The 24168-nt window shown below is 39.9% G+C and overlaps 1 protein-coding gene across 4 annotated transcripts; it reads left to right on the top strand.

Annotated features, from left to right (window-relative positions):
- Nucleotides 1-3566: 3566 nt before the first annotated feature.
- Nucleotides 3567-22505, top strand: SKIL (SKI like proto-oncogene). 4 transcript variants are annotated; one of them, XM_065073884.1, is made up of 7 exons: nt 3567-3590; nt 4673-6600; nt 11172-11269; nt 12394-12632; nt 12842-13083; nt 14145-14369; nt 17374-22505. In XM_065073884.1, exons 2-7 carry the CDS (start codon nt 5494-5496, stop codon nt 17533-17535), a joined length of 2073 nt encoding a protein of 690 aa, XP_064929956.1. In that variant the 5' UTR covers nt 3567-3590; nt 4673-5493; the 3' UTR covers nt 17536-22505. The 4 variants fall into 4 exon arrangements, with proteins under 4 accessions (XP_064929956.1, XP_064929952.1, XP_064929954.1 ...); XM_065073880.1 differs by lacking the exon at nt 3567-3590 and adding an exon at nt 3802-3959; XM_065073882.1 differs by lacking the exon at nt 3567-3590 and adding an exon at nt 3807-3997.
- The last annotated feature ends 1663 nt before the right edge of the window (nt 22506-24168 follow it).

Raw genomic sequence — 24168 nt, 5'->3', positions numbered from 1 at the left:
GCTGTTATCTTAGTTGTTCTGGGAGCCAAGGTCGTTCTGGGCGCACTGTCTGCAGGTGTGAGGCAGCTTGGAAGCTGTTCTGGTTCTGCTCCATTTTGGTGGAGTTCCGTTCAGGAGTATTTTAGTTCAGCCTTCTGCCACCCTGACATTTTGCGCTTGGCCTCTGGGCCTTTCTGCCTTTTTCTCTCTCTGCCTGGGATCGGCTGTTCAGGACCAGGGTGATCTCTCTCTGCCCAGGACTGGCTGCTCGGCACGGACGGAGTTCACGAGGAATTGCATTGAGTATCTTTTATATTCTATTTTCCGTTTTATATATGTTAGTAGTATGTTATTTTATTAAACTGTTTTTATCTCAATCCACACATTTCTCCCTTCCCTTTTGATTCTCTCTCCTATTGGGGGCAGGGGTGAGCGAGCAGCTATCATGGTTTTGATTGCTGGCTGTGGTTAAACCATGACACTCTTAGTGCAATTTATTACATCTTGCATATGTCTGTAACTTGGGTTTTAGCTGCACAGTCTCTTTGGAATTGGTTTTCACAGTCTACAAGAGAAGTTGTAGGCAGAGTTAACATCTTTTTTTAGACAATCCTCTACCTACAAACTTTGTCTTACATTGCCTAATTATTGTAGCTCTATAGCAACACTATGATTACCGCACAACAGTTACCAGAATTTGAAACCTAAAATGGAAAATGTGCAGAACTTTTAAAACCCCAAGTTAAGCAACAACAGTGAATTCTTAAGCTTCCATGACATCAATAGGTCTAATAAAAGATGCAGTATCTGCCTACATATGTTGCACTGGTCCATGTCTTGCAAGATCAGCTGCAAAAGCTCACAGGTTCAGAAATCTGTTTTTATTCTATGTTGTGGCTTTTAAGCAAGTCTCACATCTGTTTAATAAGTAAGCACAGTGTTAGTATTCTTCACAAACGTTTATTTTTCTGTAAAGTATTTGTTGTCCTACCCTCAAACGTTTACATTAATCAGAATTTAGAGAGACAATTGAGATCAAACACAAATGCACTTTTGCATGTTCTCCATCACTTCCCTTAGCCTCCCTGCACAAAAGCACTTCACATTTTTGTACAAGGTTAGTGATTGTACTCTGGCAACTGCTTGGCCTTGTGTTGTTTGCTTAACTATAAATGGAGGAAAACTGCCAATACTTATAAAATGCTTTTGCAGAGTCATTTCATGAAGCAATCCTGTTTTCTGTCTGAGGCTGGAAATTATGCAGAAGCATTTGATGAAGTAGCCAGAATGAGACGATGCTTGCACCATCATGTGTAATTGTTTTGCTGCACACTAAAGAATAGCATTTATGAAAAGCACTGAGGTACTACACATTGCTGCACAATGCTGGAATTCATTTAAACATGTTTAAAACACGTCCCTGCTTTGAAAAGTACAGACAACAAGCCTAGATGTAAAACTGCATATTGAGGTGGAACGGCCAGTGTTTATTAACCACTGTGTGCTGCTAAATGCTGAAATGCTGTTGGATGCAAAGATGAGCCAAGAGTAGGTTTATGGTCCAACATCTATTAAATTTCCTTAAATACACAAATCCTCTTTGTGGTGAATCTCAAGTGGAAAGCATGGATGTGTCAGTCCTGACCATCCTTCAGTTCATGAAACTCAAATAATATGTAGAGCCTGATGTGTTTATATGTTTCATCTGTGATTCTGCTGCTATGGACAAGTTACAGCGATTAAATTTGGCAAAAGGAGGCAGAAAGTAGCAGGTTAAACATAAGTAAGGAAAAATGCCCTTCCCATAATGATGGTAGTTATTATGATAAATGCTCCCTGAGGAAAGACCGAGTCAATCTTTAGTGATCCCCTGACAAAATGAAGGCTTCTTTCTCGTACCACTTTGTTTGTAGGAAATGCTTCTGCCTGAGTGCTGCAATATGGCAACAATAAAACAACGATCCTTGTTACAACACTTTCCACTGAGTATAAAAATTGAGGTCATGCTCTATTTCAGTTTTACAATTCCTTTGTCTGTACCTGAATTATTTAAAAATAGAAAGGTCAAGTGGTTCTCTTTAGGTTTTAAAAAATAAATACAACCATTGTCTTTGTGATCACAGAGTTACTGTTAAAAGCCCAGGCACTGCTATTTATACAGTTATTTTAAACCCTATTCTACTACTTAAAACTGTCAGCAATTTATCATTTTTGCAATATAAAGCACCACCACAGATTGCACCAGCTGCTATGCAAAGATAGAGTAGGATAGTTCCTACCTACCAATGTGGCCATCTAAGGTTAACATGAAGGGCAAAACCTGTACACAAAATGACATCAATAGTCCCGTATCACTCCTTGCCTGGCCATCATCAGGAGGAATTGGTGTAGATATTGTTGAAAATACTGCAACTGCTAGGGGGTTTAAAAGCAAGTTAAGAGGTGATTCACAAAGAAGATTTGCTGTGATTCTCAAGGGCCTCTCCATCTGTAAATCCTGCCAGGGTGAGCATACTGAAGGTGCAAAGTCAAGGATTAAAGTGTATGAAACCTCTCTGTTGATCAGATGCTCAGCAGCGAAGTGGGTTTTGTTTGTTCTCTGCTAGTCCTTCTGGCCTGGCGTTAGGAGATGGCACTGCTCACTGCGGGCAGTGCTGGCTGGCGTTGAGCAGTGCCCGGTGCTCCTACAACTGCCCCATTTTCATCTGCTGTGCTTTTATATTCACATTGCATCAAAATATGTAACTGTACAGGATGAAAGGCAACAGCAAATTGGATTGTGCCTTAATCTCAGCTGGAGCGCTGCCTTTACAAAGAAGATGTAAACCAAAAGCCTTAAGGCTTCTTGCAGACAGAAGAACCTTGCAATACATAAAGTAGCTGTACAAAGACTGAGCAGTCCCTGAAGAGCGTCTTTGCCTTTCAGGAACAAGCCTGAAGTGGGAGAAGCCCCTCATGTAAATGCCTTTCTGCAGAGGTGATGGTATTGACCGTCTTCGAATTGAAATCATCTATGCTTCAGCATCTCCTCACTCCTAGTGCTGCCTGACAAGAGCCCGCCACTGGAAAGAATGGTCAGTGAAGCTGATTCGGGCATAGACACCATCACCTCCCCGTGTCCCCATGACCCCCAGCAGTGGCGGGTCAGGGCAGAGCCCACCTTGCGCGGGGCCTCTTGCTGGGAGACGGTCACTGAGGGACAGACGGTCACTGACAGACCCTCGCTGAGGGACAGACGGTCACTGAGGGACTCTCACTGAGGGAGGGACAGTGGCTAAGGGGCCATTACTGAGAGGCTCTGGCTGAGGAACAGTCACTGAGGGACGCTGGCTGCTGCCCGCCGCGCCTCAGGGGAGCGGCACACCTGACAGCTCCTGTCAGCGTCCTCCCTCCCTCCTTCCCTCCCTCCTCTCCCGCCCTCGCTGCCTGCGTTCTCCCTTGGCTCCATCTCCCTTTCTGCCACGGCTGCTCTTGCCCCACCTCGCCTCGCCGGCCGCAGCAGCGGCGCCGCCCGGGCGCTCATCGGCGCTGCGAGCGGCCCTCCCGGGCGGCCCTGCGTGCCCTCCCGCGCTCTGCGGCGGCAGGGCGGCCTGGGGCTGGGTCTGCCCCGGGTGAGCTGGGGCAGGCGGGGGGAGGACTAACAGAAATAACTTTTTATTTTCCTGTGGGTTTTTATTCACACACGCTCCCCCCCTTTTCCTGCCGGCGGGGAGCGCTGGGGGAGGGTTTCCCGGCGCTGAGGCGGCGGCGGGCGGGGGAGGGGCGGCCGCTCCCGCCGCTGCCCCAGACAGTGGGCGGGGCTGCGGCGGCGGGAGGGGGAGGGGCGGTGCGCGCCGCCGGCGGGTTCGTGCCCGCGCGCCGCCGCCGTCTCCGCCGCTGTCTGCGCTGCTGCCGCCGTCTCCGCAGTGAGGTCACGGGTGGGCGGTGCGTCCGCGGCGCCTGTTCCGCTCCCCGGGCTGCCGGAGCCCCCGCGGCGCCGGGTGAGGAGCCGGGAGTTACCGGGGAGGGGGAAACAGAGGTGCCTGGTGGGGGAGGGGGCGCCGGCGGCCCCGCGGTGGGGGAGGGGCGGGAGCGCCTGAGGGGGATGGGGTTGAGCCGGGGGGAGGGGCGCGCCGTCCCGGGGAGGGAAGCAGCAGCGGCGGCGGCGGGTTGGGGGAAGGGGAGTGCGGTCGGGGAGAGGGGGCCGGGGAGGGAGCGAGGCGGCGGAGCGGCCCCCCCCGGGAGAGCCGGGCAGGGCGGAGGGTAGAGCCCGGAGCGGGAGGGGGTGAGTCCTGCCCGGAGCGGTGCCGGCGGGGCTGAGGTGAGTCACGGCGGGGGAGGGAGGGAACAGGGGGCGAGCGGCGGGATGCGGCGTCCCGGTCCCTTCCGGGAAGGGGATGCGGGGTGAGGAGCCGGTTGCCGGGCGGAGGGGTTGGAGAGCGGCCCCTCCTCTCTCGGGGGACCCCTCCTTCCCGGGGTGCACGCCGTGAGGGAGCCGCTCCGGTGCCGCCGCCCTGCCCGGCCCGCCCGCGGCTGCCGGGCGGGGAATGCGGCGCTCCGGGAGCTGCCGCCGGCTTCTCCGGTCTGCCCGGGCTGAAAGGAAAGCCCTCCGCGCGCTCACGTTTCCTAATTAATCGGGAAACCTATCCGTTCTTTGACATATCGAACTCATATTTTTGGGTGGCTTACGACTGGCCTCTTTCTCTTTTCACAGGTTGTCTGGACAGACTGACAGAAAACTGTGTTAGCACGAGACACGGATTTAGCCCATGGCCTGGATCTTACCTCTATTCCTAATAGCTTGGGGTGGGCAAATTCTGACACACACCAGTGACATCTGTGCAAAAGGTGACTCTCTAGGGACATTTAGGTTTTTGCCGGCGATCTGGATCAGCTTTTAATTTGAGGATTTATTTGTGAACTACCATAGTAACTCTCGTGATGGTGAAATCATAAAGTTGGCAGCACAATAAAGCAAGCCCTTAAGATTGTGTTTGATCTCCAAGAACTGAAAGTGCTGAATAAAATTTTCATGTAACTTAAACTAAATTTTGGATCAGTTGCATTAAGATCAGCATTCTTCAAATGAAGACCCATTTTTCTATTTTAGTATTTAAATAGAGACTTATTTGAAAAGACAATATATATTTTTAAAAGAAAAAAATTATCGGGGACAGACGTTCTTGCATCAACTCATTTTTTACTAAATCGCTGTAAAAGACTACTGTGTAAAATAATGGGCAGGGTATGAAAAAAAGCCTTTTGTATACATATTGCGGTGCAGTTTTCGTAAGAGAAAATTGAACAAATAACTGTAGAACTAAGAAAAAACTGTGTAACCTCTCTTACTAATTTTATGGTATTATGTGCAAAACAAGTTAGAGTTTTTACTGTTAGAGTGTAAAATAACATTTTACTGGAAGTCCAAAATTTGGTGTACCTGAGGTAATTGAGACCACCTGAAACTGTTTTTGTATGAACAAGCAGGAAAATGCACACTCAAGACTGACTTAATTAAAGCTCTGGCATTTAGCAATGGAAAGCCCACAAATAAACTTCCCTCTAGGTCTAGTTTCAGACCAAAAAAGGAGTGGGATCCAAGAGGATGGGAGTCCTCCATTAAAAAAAGCAATGACAGAAATGCACGTAAATAGCAACGTACGAGTTGTAATAAATAAATTGCCAGCAATAAAGAAGGAAAACTTGGATGAATATGATGAAACTCCTGCGGAGGCTGATGGGGAAACCACCAAGCCAAATAGCACTTCGCTATCTGAGCCTTTGAATTTAAATCCAGGTTTGAAACACACGTTGGCACAGTTCCACTTGAGCAGCCAGAGTTCACTGGGTGGACCAGCAGCTTTTTCAGCTCGTTATTCCCAGGAAAGTATGTCACCCACTGTCTTCTTGCCTCTTCCATCACCGCAAATACTTTCTGGTCCGCTGCTTATTCCTCCAGACAGCTCTACAGAACTCACCCAGACTATACTGGAGGGGGAATCTATCTCTTGTTTTAAAGTTGGAGGAGAGAAAAGACTTTGCCTGCCTCAAGTATTGAATTCAGTTCTCCGAGATTTTTCGTTGCAGCAGATCAATACAGTGTGTGACGAACTGTATATATACTGCTCCAGGTGCACTTCCGACCAGCTTCATATTCTGAAGGTTTTGGGAATTCTTCCATTTAATGCTCCGTCCTGTGGGCTAATTACGCTGACTGATGCTCAGAGACTATGTAACGCTTTACTGCGTCCTCGCACTTTTCCACAAAATGGCAGTTTTCTCCCTGGTAAGAACACGTTGGCCCAATTGAAAGAGACTGGCAGTGCCTTTGAAGTAGAGCACGAATGCCTGGGCAAGTGCCAGGGCTTGTTTGCACCTCAGTTCTACCTTGCGCCGGATGATCCGTGTATCCAGTGCTTGGAGTGCTACGGGATGTTCTCACCCCAGACGTTTGTGATGCATTCACACAGATCCCCAGACAAGAGAACGTGCCACTGGGGATTTGAGTCGGCCAAGTGGCACTGCTACCTGCATATTAACCAAAAATACTTAGGAACGTCAGAGGAGCGGGAACTGAAACATCTCTTGGAGGAAATGAAGGAGAAATTCAGCGAGAAAAATCAGAAAAGAACTCGGTCCAAAGTAAGTTCACCTACGCTTGTAAAATTCACAAATCTTTTCTGCTCACACATAAATACTTGTTTTGGAAGTGTGTTACTTGCTTTTTTTAAATGGGAATGCTTGTCAAATCAGGCTTAAGTTAAATTTGTGAGTTTGCTTCACCATGGAAATACATTTCTTGTTAGAAGGTGTGGTAATTTGTTGCCTCTTTGGGCTATAAGTAACATGCAAGCTGGTTTGGGTTTGTTAGTTCTTTTTCTGTTCCAAGGTATACAGTCTCTGGAAAATTCGGAGCTATTGTGGAAATCTTCATTCTCCCATTTGACCTTTGAGAATGTTTTATGCGGTGTGTGTTGCCGCAGCTGAGCAAAGCAGAAAGGAGCTTGAAAGTCAAGTATTACAATTTAATTCTTCATTTGTTATTTTTACTCCAGCACACACATGTGCGGTGTGTGGCGACCGGCTTGTTAACCACCCATCTCATGACTTTGCGTGCTGGGTTGCTATTTAGAAGCCCGAAGTCTGCTTGTTCAGCAGTAGCTTTCTGTTTAAACCAGTTGTATAGAGAAATATGCCAAAAAGAGGGGGTTTTAAGCAACCCAAGTAGTGAGCTGTAGGCTGGTATCTTGACAATGGTTAATATTAGATGTTGTATTTTTTCCTAAAATACTGCTGCAAGTCTGTGCTGTGGTTCAAAAATACAGTGCTTATTTTTCCCTTGGAGAGCTTCTATGTTAAACAATGAGACAAGCACACGATAAATGTTGACCATCATATATGTTTCCATTCATAGAAGGTACAATTTTGGGGGTATAATTTAAACTTAAGATGCTTTAAAGTACTTCCTGCCCCATGGCTGATTCTTTTCTATGTATTTGGCGTTTAGATGTCTGTGTGGTGGCGACTAGTTTGATTATATATCCCTTTTGCCTGTTGAGTGTTTTGTGGTGGATTTCAAAATAGCAGCAAGAGCAGTCCAGATGGTTGAGCCCACAAAGGTGTGCTGTAAGGTGACAACTTTCAGCATAAGCTTCTGAAAAGTTAGTGTTGCGGAAAGGCTTCCTGCAGTAACAGGTGTTTTTACAGTTGTGTCAGCTTACGGTAAGGAATTTGATCAGAAAATTTCCATGAAAGTCTGCAGTATTGCGTGCTTCTGCATGAGGAATTGGTTGAAGATGAGGGTAAGTTCATAGCAAGGAGACTTTGCTTTTCATCTGATAAAGACTTGACAGTCTTTATCCTTGTAGTGCCAGTGTCATAAACTGCAGTGTAATGGATGCATCAGTAGAAATAGTCTTCTGTATTCATACCTATAATACTGCCTTCCTTTTCACAGTAGCAGATTTCAGATCATGAGATCTTTCAGTTTCATGTGTACAGATGAAAACAACAGCTGAAATTAGCAGTAACAGTAACTTGGACTGGACTAGTGCAAATGAAACACAAACGCTTTCTGGAGTCTTCTGTTGCAGACCTGTATAGTTCTTTATTACAAAGCAGCATATGAAATCACAATGCGAGAGAAACTGTGAAAAGATAAAATGCTGGGGAAAAGGTGTTGTTTTTGTTTTATTTTTTTCCTTTGTGTTTCATGGATATTTATCTCGAAAGTACAAAAGATTAGAAGAGTTTAATAGGGGGGTGTTGGAGCACAGCCTTTGTTTCCCTGTCCTGGGGAAGCTTGCACAGCTTCAGTAGCCTTTTCCTTCCCTCATTTCTGTGGTGTGAGAGGTATTGCATACAACGTGTAGACGTTCCCTTTTCTTACACTTCTAGGAAATTTATTTTCAGATGTTCCATTTGCTGTTTGTCACTTTCTTACCACCTTTGCTGAGTCAGTCCTCAACAGTGCTGACGCAACTTTGAGGTTATCTTGGAGGGCCCAGGAAGATCAGTTGCCCTTGACTAGGCCTTTGTCCATCCAGGAACAATTACTAATTGAATCCCATAGTGTGGAGCATCCTAGATCCTATGCCTTGCCTTTCTCCTTAGCATTTCATTCTGAATGTATTCACTTATCAGTGAAAATGCGCTTTTGCTTTCAGTGTTTTAAGAGCAGACAGTGTACTCGCAAGGTTAATTTCTTCTATTCTTTGTGCTAATACGAAAGCTGTAAGCTATATATTTCAGTGTTTCTTGTTTTCTGTTGAGTTCTAGACTCTGCAGCGTGACGTCCACCTGCTTTTCACAGGAACAGCTGTCACTAAGTCGCTGCTGATCTCTGTGCTGGCAGATCCTCATTCCCTTTGACTTTGCGACAGTTTCTGATAATTGCTCTGCGCTAAAGCTTTGTCTTGCCTTTCAGACTAATTCCTTGAGTTGGTCACCACACGTGGGGAAAAGCTCACAATGTGGAGAGTTAGCCTTTCTTCTGAGTATTTTTGTAAATCCCTTCTCTGCTAAAGCTACTGGCTTAATGATTAGTCTGAAACCACTACTCTATCTATCTATCTATCTATCTATCTATCTATCTATCTATCTATCTATTTTTTTTCCTTAAAGAACAGCTTTGTGCAACTAGCTTTAGAGGAAAAATAAGACGTTTTTCATGTAGCTCTTTCGACCAGTTTAGGTAGGAGTAATTCGATTTTAAGTTTACTTGGTTATATTGCCTTTGTGGAATTATTTAAGAGCATCTAAACTAAACAGATTGTTAGGTTATGAAATACACATGTGTATATTGACATAGAGGATTTATCTCTGTTGACCTAGAAGGTGAGGAAGGAATCATGTTTGTTTCTGATTACCTTTCATTTTCTTTCTTAAGTAAAATTTTTTTATTGCAAGTTATGCAATTAATTTGTAAAATGTACACTAATGGGTAGATAGTACCGTTGGTTTCCATTTGAAATAGCTGGGAATGTAAAAATCTGACCTAATAACTTGAAAGTAAAGATTACCTGATATATAATTCTAATGTAAATACATAAATGTGGGAAGATGTGGGTCTTAAAACACGGACAAGATGTGAATCAGAAGTTAAAATTGGATTACTATGTTCTAGCTGTAATGTAAGTAGAAGAAAATATGTACATTATTTAAATTATTAGAATGATACGACTAAGGCGAAAAAGCTTCACAAGTGTCAGGATGAGGCTGTTTTTCTAGAGGTTCTTGGCTGTGTTTCAAATCTTTAGTATTTAAAGGCTTGATAATGAATTTACTATTCTGCAGCTTAACTTCCTTGTTGCCCTCCCTCTTTTCCTTCTACCTATCTGTCTTGGAACTAATTTGGGGAACTTCAAGGGTGGAGTTACATTTTGGTTTCATTGCTAGAGCTGAATTTAGTCAGCTGGAAATTTTGACCAGAATATTGTAGATGGGATTTGGTCTTTCTCATGGTCGAGTGACATTCGCTTCTGCAGACCTTGGTACCAGCCACACCTGTGTCCTTGGGTACTCTTTTGGCTTCCAAAGGTACTGGGTCTGGGTGGAATGGTGTTAACTTACTTTGTAGCAGCCTGTATGGTGCTGTGCTTTGGATTTGTGGCTAAACCAGTGTTGGTAGCAGACCAGTGTTTGGCTGGCAGGGGCCAGGGAGATACTCTGTACTTCCTAATGTCATGCTCAGTGGTAAAAACTGGGCTAGATGGGGAAGAAAGGATGTTTTAGCATCCAGGGTGGATGTTATTCAGAGACTGTGCTTGTGGGAGGTGATGAGTGATAGTTTGCCTTTATCTTGACCCAGGAGCTGTCTTGCCCTTGTCCCCATCCCCATCCCCTTTGGGCTGGTGAGGAGGGAGTGGCCACCTGGGTGCTCAGCTGCTGGCTGGGGTCAACAAACCACACCTTACCTGAAAACCCGCTTCCCAAGGCTATTTTAATATGATGAAAAGAAGAACCGATTTTTGTTTAACGTATGACAAGACACCTTTCACATGAAAGTAATAGTAACCTTGCAGTTCAGCACAACGTTTCACTAGTAACTTTGACTAAAGAGTAATTCCAAAAATATTACTGGAGACAGAAAAAGAAGTGCTTTCCAAACACAAAATGCACAGAAGTTTTTTAAGATAATAGATTCTGATGCACCTGAATTAATTTTGTTTGTTACTGCAGTGGGAATGGTGGTGTTGTGTTACTGCAGCAGCTTTGCCCACTTCTGTAGTACAAATTCATGACAACTGAAGAAAGTTCTATCTCTGGAACACCAGTAATTGTTCCATTTTATTCACAGGTTTTATTTTGTAATAAAGTATCTGGCAGGTGTTTATTATGGTATGGATATTTTATTGCAAAAGGCTCCTACAGGCTTTTGGTAATTCTCGTTTCTGCTTTATGTTTCTCTCAAACATTTTTAGCATGCCTTTGGCAGAGTTCTGGAAACTCACCAGAGCATTTATATAGGTTTGTAAAGAGATTTTCTTTTAATTTTGTTGATACTTTGTGCATAATGGGAAATTTGAGATGAAAGAACATCTGTAGCTTGCATCGCCCTACATCTCTGCCAAAGACACTCCACTTTCCAGTACCCTGGTTTCTCTGATGTGTATGTATTAATGGTATAAGTGCCATTCCACTGAGGAGTGTTTCTGAAAATGTAAATAACATGTATCCATCTTCCAATTACCAATTGATTTTCGTTTCTTTAGGCAGAATCACAGCAGAGCCTGGAATTATCGCAGTGGTATCCAGTTATAAAGCAAGAAACAGAAACTGATCCTCAACCACCCTCCTTTTTCCATCCCAGGTAACTGAATTTCCTCTATAGAACTGTAAGCACTGTATACACAAGTATTTAAATATTTTTTGCTATTTAAAGATAATTTAAACTGAAAAAAATGTACTCGCAACCTGAACTGTTAGCAAAACTCTAAGGGCTTGCACAGGAATAATTGAACCCTAACTTTTAATGGATTTCTTAGTGTAAATATTAATGAACTGCTTATGAGTGGTTTTTGGTGCAGCACTGAAGCTGTGGTCTATGAGTATTCTTCAGCAGGCAATACAATTGAAATGTAATTACAGTTTTCCTTTTCAGAGTAGAAATGACAGAAGGTAATTTTTAAGCTTTCATATTATAACACAGTGCATGCATGTGGAAGGCTGTATAGGGCCTATTTATCATGGGCGTAACTTAATTTCGTTTCAAAAAACACCTGTGAAAGGTGTTTGAAGGCTTTGTTCCACACTGGAACAATGGCTACAGCTGAATTGTCTGTTGATTAGTTTCACGATTTTAGAAACCAAGTGCGTTTCCTTAACCTAGTACACAGTTTGTCGTCTGCATCAAGGGAAACTCTTTCGCTTGACGTACCTCTTACCCTCATCTCCATGCGGTTGTGCATTTACCGTATATGGGTGAGATCAGACTCTTTTGGCTAGCAGCGTGCATCAAAACAACACGCGTCAAACTAGTGGACAGCATTGGTCCCTGTCATGCCCCAGCACTGTCTGTACACAGCTTTGCTATTTAAAGAGTGAAATGCTCATTCGCGCTACGCTGGTCACTTCCCCCATCCTCCATTGGCAATATAAGGATTATGAAAATGCTAGAGTCTGGATTCAGTGGCATTCTAGTTTCACTTTTTGCATTTAAATGAAGATTTCATATGATTTTCTGGATGATTTTTTAATCAGCCATGTTTAGAAAATCCTTTTGTTTGATAGCCTCAAAACCTGATCTGGATAATCTACTCAGTAAAGATTAAGAGGATCATTAGGATTTCCTCTTGCATAGGAAAAATTTTAAAAGGACATCTAATTTTCATTGTAGCTTTCACAGTTTGAAATCACATTAAATTAAAATTACTGCTCTATACCAGTCATCATTTATTATGCCTTACCTTTAATTTTACTGTTCTACTGTTTCAGTTACTACCTTTATATGTGTGATAAAGTGGTTGCCCCAAACGTATCTCTTGCATCACAATATAAGGATGTTGCAAAAACAACAGTCAAAGCTTCAGAAATAATTAAATCTTCACCTGGGCAGTCAGAGAAGAAGCTCAGTAGTGGAAAACACAAAAAAGCTGCCTCCTATCCAGAGCTTTCTCTTGAAGAACAGGAAAAAATAGACTTGAAAACTGGTGTGGAGCAGCATAAATGTTTAGGTGAGTAGTGAAAATTATGTTGAAGATTTTTCAGTTTGTATACCATATAATTTCGGAAATCTCAACACCAAGCCAGTATTTTGTGATGTCACTTCATTTTTCCATAAACTCTTTTGAGTTTTAGATAAATCTTCAGTTTTCTTTGCTTCTTTTTTAACTCTGGAAGTTTAATTTTCTGTGACTGTTATGCTGTGTTCTTTTCTTTATAGATCCCCCTATGTCAACTCGTTCTGCAAGAGGTGGAAAAACTGAACGCATTTCTTCCAAAATCACAAGGGACTCCAGCCGTGTTGAAGTAGGTAATGATGTGCGAACCTTGTCCCCTACTCTCATGAAAGACATCAGTTGTGAAGATGATAAGGGAAGGATCATGGAAGAAGTAATGAAAACCTACATCAAGCAGCAAGAAAAACTAAATTCTATTTTGCGGAGGAAACAGCAGCTTCAAATGGTACAGTGCCAATCTGAGTGCATTTCACTTTTGTCATTGGAAAACTGACTTTCGCTTGTTGGTTTTAGAATCAATATCACAGATTACATTAATTTAGAAACACCAGAGCACACTGATGATTTTCCCCCAGCTTGAGTCCAGACACCTAATCTTTAATACCCCTACACTTATTAGGTTTGAATCCAGTAAAAAATGGTGTCTTTTCAGTTTGCAACTACTGTGTTCAAGCAGCTCCTTCATTCATTTTATCCAAATGAAAAGTACCGCTTTCACTTTAAAATGTTTTCCAAACATTTTTAAGTATTTTGGCAAATATAGTTTAAGTCCTCTAAAATTTCTCAGTTTCCAGGACTTTAAAGATGCAGACGTCAGTATTCTAGGAATGGTCTTTTCACTGCCCTGTATAAAAAAGAGTACTGCCTTCCTGGTTTTATTTGATGGCCCTTGTTTTTAGGGGGATTTTATTAGTCTTTTTTTAGTAATGGATGACATTAGAAGCTGGTGTTCACTTGTGATTTTGCAGTTCTGTTTTCCACATTCAGGTAAATACTGTCTTGGCTTCTTACATTCATAGACCAGACCTAATTTTTTATTTTATTTTTTGTTAAGCTGAGAATCCATGTGCTCAGATAGGGCCCTAGAACTGCTGCTTTTAAGTTGTTCTGCTGTTGGAGGTAAAGCTTGTAGCTAAGTTTAAAAAAATTTAAGACTTTAAAAATTATCAAAAAGCTAGGGGAAAAAGAAATCCAACTCACTTATTCTGTGTTCTGATTATGCGCTTCTTACAACTGCTTTCCGAGGTTCGCTGCTAGAAATTGTGAATCTGATTCAGAAAACTCTGTGTACTTGAAAATATAAATAATTTCTTTATATTGAAATGCTTGCTCCAGAAGTCCAGGCTGCCATTGATAAGTAGATAAACACCATTGTCAGGCTATTGTTATTGATAGATAAATGTGCTCTTTTTGGCCCCATTGTTTTCCATATACATATTTAAATTACGTTTTTTACTTTTCTGGTCTTAGAACCAAGGTGTATGTGATCCTGATTTTTTTTGACAGGAAGTGGAAATGTTAAACAACTCTAAAGCTATGAAGGAATTAACTGAAGAGCAACAGAATTTGCAGAAAGAACTTGAATGCTTGCAAACAGAGCATGCTCAAAGAATGGAAGAATTTTATTTTGAGCAGAGAGACTTGGAGAAGAAACTGGACCAAGTGATGAAGCAGAAGTGTAGCTGTGACTCCAATTTAGAAAAAGACAAAGAAGCTGAATATGCAGCACAGGTGAGAAGAGAAAGTTTATTTCAAACCAAACTGTATTTAATGTATCAAGAAATAGTGAAGCTATTGCTCAACCACCTTAAGTTTTCGCCTGTTCCGTGTGTTCTGATACCAGAGACTAATGCCAAAGTAGGTCACAGTGAGAACAATATTTATTTCCCTGTCCTTTGATTACAACTGTGGTAGAATGCAACTTACAGAAACCCTTCACCTGGCAAGTGTTACAGGATTCTCCTTCCAGGTATCTGTATGATGTTATTGATGAAATCCTAATCCTAAACATAAAGTCTGATGCTCTGTCATTTATAACAATTTTTTTTCATGTATATAGGCTTGCCCTTTTTATAGTATTAAACATTCCCATATTAGTTACAGAAACAAGCTATAACATTTTTCTTCCTTTTTTGTTAAAAAAATCCAAACCTCACAACCAGCTTTTTGTCAGGTTAGTAGCATACCTTGCTGCTTTTTCTGTTCCTCGGTGCTAGAATCTTCTGTGCTGTCCGATCAGCCCTCTTCTGTGCTCTATCAAAGGATTGTGTCAAGAGTTCTCTTGGAAATAATCATATTATTGTCTTCTATCCCTGTCTCTTGGATTCATATGTCAAAACCTATGGAGATATTTTTTCTTTCTTTTTAACTTTTACTACTGTTTTTTTCACATTGGAGGTTATTTGTATCAATTCAATGGAAAAGATCCAGTTAACACCAAAGGGAGCCTTGGAATGCCCCTTTTCAAAATCATTTGCAGTTATGATTATATGTGTATTGAGGTATTTTGTACCATGTCATGGAAAACTAGTCTTCACAGTTTTTTTTTTTTTTTAATTAACAAAATCTGAAACTTCAGTAAAGCTTTGATCATTAGATTGTAGCTGTATACATTTCCTGTTCTTACTGTCTTGAACTAAGAAACAGGCAGTACTTGAGAGACAGGTTTTGGTATTTTTGGGGAGTAGGGCAGAGACGAGCATCATAAATCCTCCTCATGAATTTAATTTCGTGACACCCCACTCCGCAGATTCCTAGTCTCTGCTGCCAGAAATAATCCTCTCTGACTAAGGCCTGATTTACTAAACATCTGGTACAAGCCCTATTACTGCAAGTAACGACATGTTCTAACTTACAAAGATAATAATGTATAGCATGTTTTATATGGCTTGTGTAGCTCACTTTCTTTAGAGGGTAAAAACTAGATTGTTCCCCAAGGAGACTGGTTAGATCTTTCTTTTGAACTTAGACTTTGAAAACTTGCATGAAAGTTTACTGTGTTGTTACCTGTGTGGTAGAGCTGTTTGCAACATATAATTTGAACCTTTTTTTCCCATTTATCACACCTTACAATAGATTTTGGTCCTTAGGTTCCAAGCAGTTGTCAGAAGTACCTGAGTTAAACAGAACCTTACCTTCTGGCAGCAGGTAACTTGCCCAGGCTGTGTATACAACATTTGAAAAAAAAACCCTTAGTCCATCTTTTTGAAGCAGTCGCCCAGGCTGCCTTTCCTCTCTGAGAACTGTGGACTGGGGGGAACCCCCTTTGTACATTAAGCAAAATGAATAATTTGGGATTTGCAACTTGGTTAAATATCTGTTCTACTTTCTAAGCCTTCCTGAAGATGCACTTAATGTCTTCTCCTCCTTTTTAACTAATTTATTAAATCGTCTTGTTTAATTGTTGCTTTACCCTGTCAGTCACAATAGGGCAGTATAACCAGTATTGGAACCTTTCCTTAGAGCTGGAAATCAAAACTCAGCCAGAGACTTGCTTATGTAGAACGTGCTGTGACACGTAGGCAGTGGGCATTGTCGTGCTGCAGCAGTTTACTTCATCCAGGTAGTGGAGTCAGAAGGCTGGCATTAATTTTCAAGCAAAATATTGCTGTCTAAGAACCACTCAAATATTTTTGATGACACTAAGAACCATTTAAATGTTTCCGATTATACGAGTGGAGATGAAGATTCACTGAATGTGATGTTTGTCTAAAATCAGCACAGCAGCTCTGTGCCTGGTACATTTTATAGCAGTTTGCTAACAACAGTGATCCCATGTGCTTCTGCTTCTTTCATTCTCATGAGCCGTCTTCCTCATTTTCAGTGAGGTGAGTGTTTAGTGGTGATTTGGATCAGGTAGATACCTGTCTTTTATATAGGCATGTGGATTTTTTTAGATCTGGTGAAGTCTTTTTGTAAGAAATAATCCCTTAAGTCAACAGTAGAGAACATAACTGGTTTCCATTCTCCTCCCTGTTTTGATTGCTGGTAGTATATCTATAAACAATTGGCAGTAACTTTCCCACACTTGAAAAATTCATTGGGCTTTTCCAGATCTTACTGTAAATAAGTTTTGATGACACTCTAGCAAGTAAAGGTGAAAAAGAAATTTAATTGCTGTATTTAAACACAAAGTATTTCACAAAAAAAAGGAGTGTACTCATGTTTATGTTTGTAATCACAAATGTACAGGCAGTATGTTCAAAATTTTCTGAATCTAATTTCTGGTAATTCTGTTTCATTTATGTTAAAGGGTATCAGAAAACAGTGTTTGTCGTTTAGTTCTAGATATTCATTAAGGCTTTGAAATAAACAAGTGATATTTTGTCAGATAAGGGAAGTGAACCTGGGAAATTAAAAAGTACTGTTTATTCTGGGATTTGTGAACCATCTGATGCAGACATCATCACACTCTTCCTAACAGATTATATGTATATTTGACGTGGTCTAGTGTGACAGTTCTTATAAATACAATTTATATGTATTTAAAAATTAGACTTCTCGATGTTTTTATGCTACACTGATGTTTATGCAACTTTCCATATCAATGTCATTTGCTAATGATGTAGCAGGTAACTGGGTAACTGTAGAAGATGAGCTGATAAGTACCGGTGAACAGAAATATTTGTATCTGATGCATACAGTGGTCATCAGTGGCATCTTGAAGTGAATAGTTGACATTTACAAATAAGTTTGCTAAAATCTGCTCTGCCTCTCCGTCCTCTCTCTTTTACAGCTGGCAGAATTGAGACAGAGATTGGATCACGCAGAGGCAGACAGACAAGAGCTTCAGGATGAACTGAGACAAGAACGAGAGGCAAGGGAAAAGTTAGAGATGATGATAAAGGAGTTGAAGCTACAGATCTTGAAATCTTCAAGAAATGGAAAAGGAAAATAGAAATTGGAAGAGGAAGTGTGACTGCGTCCTTCAAACAGGGTGTTTTGGTTTTTAATGAATTGTGAGCAGTTTCTGCATGATAAGAAAAAGTATTCTTTACAGATTTCTATTTCCCAGACAAGGCCAGATGAAGATATACATATATATATATATATATAAACAGAGATGGGTGTACATTTTTAGATTTTCCTAACCAATGAAAATCTGCATTTATTTATACTGGCGTTTTTCTCAAACAATGAAAAATATGAAACTCTTGAGTTTAGAGTGACCAGTTTCTGTCTATTTCTAGTGCAGTCATGAGGACTCTTTACCTTTTGTCTGTTGAAATGTATGTAGTGATCTTAGTTTGCTATCAATTGCACATCCAGTTATAAAAGTACATCAAAAATATTCTCAATTCTTCAAGGTCAAAAGGAGTTTGGGTTTCAGTGAGAATTACGTCTTCTCAAATGGGGAAAAGTAAAGGCAGCTTTTCACCGGTAAGGTAAGATGCAAAATTGCCATGATGATAGATGATTGATCATCAAAAGTGATTTACCAGCAGAATTTTGCCATAATTTCGTTACGTGAAGTCAAGCTAATCGTTTCAGTATTTTGTATTTAACAACTTGTTATCAATCTAAAGAGTTTTAGGGCCAGCGTTTGCTTGCCGTGCTGGAAGAAGAAAACATTAGGGGTTTTTTGTAAATGAAAACATTTACAATAGCAATATAATCTTTGGAAATTAAAAATTCACGCATTTCCTTTTGTTTTCTTCTATATAGTAGATATGAAAGAAATGTTAATGAAAGGCTTAAAGGTGGGGCTTTTCCTTCTAGAAACTGAGAAAGCTTGACTTGACTGGTTTTCAGATACCAATGCTTTCAAGAAAAATAATATATATTAAAAATATATATTAGTTTCTTTAGTACCCTAAGCCTCCGCTCTTTGAGCTTCTTGCCAACTTGTGGATTTTTCTTTCATTACAAAGAACAGGCCTTAACTGACATTGCGATAATAGCTTAAAAAAGAAAATTCTGAGATATGGCACTTTGGAAATAATTTTGATAGTCTCTGTTTTTGAATGGCATGGTAATGTTGCCATGAAGTAAGAAATACAGCATGTTTGTTAAGCTATAACATTTGAAAATGTGTAATTGTACAGAATTACTGTTTTATGTATATATAATGTTTGAGTACTTTGGAAGTCTGGTTCGTAGTGGATTAGACGCATGACTACAAAGTTGGATGAAGAAATACTTTTTTGCACTTCTCTGCAAAACATTTGATAGAGGTGACAGATGTGAGCTGATTATGTCAGTGACTAGAAATATTTTAGTAGTTCTGGTATTTTACTATATAATTTTAACTTGTGCTTTAGCTTCTATTGTTGAGGTACTTAGGTTTATTATTCTCTTAAAAATTGAGTTAATTTTGGATGAAACCACTAGTAAAAGCCTACCTGGGTTATTTTTTTCCCGAACTAGTAAAACTGAAAAGTTTTAAGTTCTTTTTTGTTTCTCTTTTAGTGGTATAACAGGACTGAATATCACAGAGGAAGATAAAATTGCACATGTATTTACATTGAATGAGAAATGAGGTGGTAAATTAAATGTCGTGGAGTCACAGGATAATTCTTTTATAACTGTTCATAATTTTGTTTATGGACTTTGTGTCATATTTACACTGACGGTTCAAGCAGTTCAGATGAAAAAATATCAAACAATTTCTTTGTCAGTGTTGACCATAAAAGAGGACGCAGGTCACATTTTCCCTTCTTCAACTCCATCTCCAAATTATTGCTTTAAAGAAAACAGAAAAGTAGACAGCCTGTCTTTGCAGCATAGTGATGGTTTGGAAGGAAGTGTTTGAGTATAAATGATGCTGCTTGTGTATGCACTCCTTGCTTTAAAAACACAATGTTTTATTATAACAACCAGCAAAACTGTGGCTATGGGGAGAGTTGGCAAGAATGTTGATAAAAGTATGATTATTAGAGGATGGAGTTTGAAGTAGTCCAGTGTGATCAGCAGAACCTATGTTGGATTAGCCACATGGGCAAGTCAAAAATACCGTCCTGGGAAACTGAATTCAAAGTTTCATCGAGGTATTATTAAGGGATCGAAAGAGATAATTTCTAGTTGCTTTTCAGGATCAGTGTTTTGAACCAGCTTTGTTCGATTGTCAGTGTAGATAATGCCATGCAGACTCATTTAATGATACAGCTGCAGTAACGAATTTACCACAGTATTTATAGCTTAGCTGCTGAATGTATGGAATCCTCATGGCATTATATTGGAATACTGTATATTCCATTTCTATTCAGGTCTTACCTATGTTGTGTGAATTCTGCCCAGATTTCCTGTTCTGTCACCGGGTAGATGTTGTGCAGTGGCAGTTGCAGTGGGGTACTAGTAAGCCTGGGTTCCTGTGCCTCAACCAGCACATAACCACCTCTCAACCAGCTGTTAACTGGCTTGTACTGGAGACCGTTAAAATGCTGGTGGCCATAGTTTGTGCTAGTACTTTCACTGTTGCAAGAACTCAAGCAGCTCTGTGAAGTTTTTAGCAATTCCAGCTGCAGATAAGGCCTCCTAATCGTTTTAAAACATCTGGCTGAAAAAGCAAATGGAACATTTATTAAAATGACTTTAAAAGTAGCTTTGTAAATATTCCATTTAGTTAACTGAAAGTTAGAATGCATTTTAAATTATTGTAATCCTCTTAACATTCTTCAATATTACTTTCAGGCTCTTTACATAAGTAATTTTCATATGTGTAGACTTAATTTTATACTGATTTTAAGTAATAATGTATACATAAATGTGCCATAGATTTTGTGTGTTCACACTCTTTGAAAGATAGTTTTTTAGGAAATTGTAAATAATACTGTATAAGTTCTAGAACAAATACATGTTGACGTTTTTTCACTACCTATACTAGTTATATCAAGTGGTTTACTTTACAGAAGCTTGGAATGCACACTTAAGGGCCCTCACTTAAGTGCACACTTACCCGGTAGAAACTGATTGTCATTTTGTCCTTGCTTTTGGTCACAGCATGCTCATTTTATGTATTATTAATTGTTTTGCCTTCAGTTACTGCTTGCTGATCTCCCAGGCAAAAAGTCGTTTTCCCAGATAGTTGTGACATGAAGCCTGTAGGGAAAAAATCCTAAAATTGTCCCTAATTTAGAAAGTTGCATTATTGAACACCTAGATCAAGGTCAAAGTTGCCTAGTGCACCTGGAGGAACAAATTAAGTAGGATTCAAGGTGAATATCTACTTTGCTCTTATACTTTTTTAAAGAGAGAGCTTTCACATGCTTTGTGTACCCTCATCAACCAGAAGATATAAGAGCTTAGAGAGTGAAACTCTTGTCATTTTGGCAGTCTGAAAGCGCCCTTGTTTGCTGTGTATCCCTAGATGAAAGAGATTTTTATCTAAATCTCCAAACTTAACTAAGTCTGTGTTTTAGTTTTTGTAAAGCATATCGTTTAGCTTGAGTATTTAGATAAAAGTAGTTATGTTTCCCATTCTTAAACTAATTTTATTCTATATTTAATATATTAATAGCTTAGATGTAAAATCATTTGTATATAGTAGAGGCATAATGCAATTAGTGAAGTAGGAAAAGTTGAGTGGGAGCGTAAAGCTACTGGTGGCCTGAAAAAATAAGGCTTGGCCCATATTTTGGAAGTCACAATGTTTTATTCATACATTCTTGTTTTATATCGGGGAGGGGATAGCTAGAATGTGTTCTGGAATTTTTGCAAAACTTTCCTAGCATTAGTCATGAAGTTGGCCTTGAAGTGCCGTCATGGTCATCTTCCTAGAATTCACTTGTTCGTAGAGTCTATATTTTGATTGTCAGTAAAGATAACATTGTATTTTTTCTGCACTTAATTCGTGTAATTAATCCACACAACAGAGTTTTCTGTAACATGGTGAAGTTGACAAAAGATGTGATTACACCTACCTGTTGATCTGTGCTTGCAATATTTCAGTAATTTTCTTGAAGCTGTCAATGGTAAGCAGCAGAAGGCTGCAAATTTCGGTTTTCTTTTGCTCACTACATTTGCAATGCAAGTATTCATCAGTTTTCATTACAGGAAGCTTGTAGAATATTTGTTACATATTTCTGTTTCAAAAAGAGATCAATTTTTTAGCTTTTGTGAAAGCAGTTATCGCTTACAAATCACACAATAATTTTGTTTTGTCTCCATTACTTAGGAAATTGTTTATTCCAGGGTCAGTGGTTCAGTGGGAAAATGTTTGAAAAATGAGTTTTAGGCACTTCATCAAGCACAGCAAATAAAAAATTTTGCTATTTGAGAATTGATTAAATGTAACAGTATAAATGGATTTTTTTTTTCTTCAAATATGGATACCTCACTTAAAGGAAAGCACAGCTGTACTATTTAAACTAATTGTAGGAAATAAAAAGTTGGTCTAAAATGTTTTGTTGCCATTATGTTGCTTTCTGTGGTTGACTCAATCTGTTTCTCTGTTTTCATACTCGCTCTTGAAGGTATTTATTGATGTTGACATGCCAGTGTAGTTATTTTAAATTACAGAAAGTAGCTGCAAAACAAGAGTCTGCGTTAGCTCAAGGCAACAGGTTGAATGACTATTCTGAAACCAGAGGAAAGCCTGTGAACAATGATCAGTGCATTCAACAGTTTTTAATACTTTGCCAATGATGTACAGTCTTCTTGTCAGAGTTGCTGTGGTTGCATTACATGACACACAAAACTGTCCTCTACCTCACGTGAGATTGAACAGATATTTTATATGGTTTTAGTAAACAAGAGGCATCTATCTGGTCACTTAGTTTACAAATTTTGAATTATATTTATTGAAACATGACATACTGTGCTCTTAGCTTATACCTCAATTGTATTTTGTGCTGTTATCCATTTTCATGCCTTGTAAATACCTGTATAGATTGTGCATTCAAAAACAAATAAAGAACTGTAATGTCAGAACACTTGGCTTTGAAATGTATTTGTACACTGAGTTGTAAACTTGACTTTTTGAAAGGTGTTTAACAACAGTGCTTGTCTAAGGAGGACAGAGTCTTCCTTCATTTGATCATAGTGAATTTAAACATGATTACAGTGGAACTCATTAGCAAATTGTAGGCATTTTTAGCAAAATCTACAGGATCAATAGCCCTCCCTCACCATGAGTCCATCTTCTAAATCTTTTTTATTGCTCTGTGAAGATACTATTGACCCAAAAATTTTGGTGTGTCTTGACATAAAGTTGGTATTTATGTGTAAATACAACCACTTGTATATGTGGCTTGTTCTCTGGGGCACAGCTTCTGTTGAGACTACTTGGTGAGTTATTCACACTCCTTAATAGCTTAGTGATGAGCAACATAGTTAATACATCACCGTATAAAATCCTGAGATTTATAAAAGACTAAAATCAGAAATGAGAATTAGACATTGTGTGCTGATGAAAAATACGCCCTACAGTGACTTTCAGGAGCTCTGTGTTTCTGTAAATCACATTATTAAGTTGCTTAACATTTTTTGCCAACCATAAGGGAACTTCAATAGAAAATTCAGAGTAGAGAGGAAGAAGGGAGCTGTTCTGTAAGCTGTATGTCAGTGGGGCTTCCTTTAGGTTGAGCTTCCACCACTTACAACAATAGTCTGCGTTCTGTTGGTGACTTTTAGAAAACAAACATACAAATTGTAGTAAAAAATACAACTTTTTGGAGATTTTCTAAGTGATTTTATTCATGCCAAGCGTTGGGCTTTTTTGACAGATAAGCAAGTGTAGTCACACATACTAGACAGATATTTTTCCTTCCCTTTAAACCAGAGTAAAAATGCTTTGTCCTTGCTTTAAGGTACTGGTCTTGCATATAGGAAATCCTCATTACATTTCAGATTATTCTGAAGCCTAATGTACAATGTACTTGCCTGTATTTTACAGCTGAAGAGAGAGAATGAGCAGTATTGACCAGGATTAAGATGAAATTGGTAGTATTTTGATGAGCTCAGCCTTTAGTATGGAAGAAAATTAACAACTAGCTGTACCACTTGAACAATTAACTCTCTTTATTTCTGCATCCCGTGTTATATTTTGATAGTGCTGTATTTCTAAGCAACGAGAAGCTCTCGGGCTGAGAAACCCCACAAAGAAAAGGCTCAAGGTGAGTCACCTGTACGAGGGAAAAGTCATAGGGTGTTGGTAGCTTGTGCAAGAATGACTAATTGCAATGCATGTCGTTTGTCAGAGAAAACTGCTGATCAAGCAAAAGCTGCTTGAGTAACAGGGTAAAAAGGTTGATTTTTAAGGTGTTGACGCTTGCTGCAATAAATGCATGCGTAGCAATTGCTTAAAAATGGCAAATGTTAAGAATATTGCCCTAAGCGTATCTGTTTACTTAGCGTATAGCTGGTAAGCCATTCTTTGATTCTGATTGTATGAATCTTGTGAATAATTTTTCACTTGCAGCACACTAACTTATATTCACTTATATATTGGTAGTGTTACCTATAACAGTGACAAAAGAGTAAATGTTTCACATCCCTGTCGACATTAATGAAATTAATGTGCCCACCGGGCACAGTTGCAGTGGCTGAAATGTCACATTTGGGAAGAAAACAGCAGTGTTAAGAAGCTTTTGTG

This window comes from Columba livia, chromosome 9, assembly GCF_036013475.1.
Source record: "Columba livia isolate bColLiv1 breed racing homer chromosome 9, bColLiv1.pat.W.v2, whole genome shotgun sequence".
Classification (NCBI taxonomy): Eukaryota; Metazoa; Chordata; class Aves; order Columbiformes; family Columbidae; genus Columba; species Columba livia.
This window is presented reverse-complemented; position numbering and strand designations above follow the sequence as displayed.

What these genes read in the sequence shown, in the direction of transcription:
- SKIL (XM_065073884.1), top strand. Translation starts at nt 5,494, where the DNA reads ATGGAAAGCCCACAAATAAACTTCCCTCTAGGTCTAGTTTCAGACCAA. An exon ending in GGAGCAGCATAAATGTTTAG is followed by an intron (nt 12,633 to 12,841) that starts GTGAGTAGTGAA and finishes TTTTCTTTATAG; the next exon opens with ATCCCCCTATGTCAACTCGT. An exon ending in AAGCTGAATATGCAGCACAG is followed by an intron (nt 14,370 to 17,373) that starts GTGAGAAGAGAA and finishes TCTCTTTTACAG; the next exon opens with CTGGCAGAATTGAGACAGAG.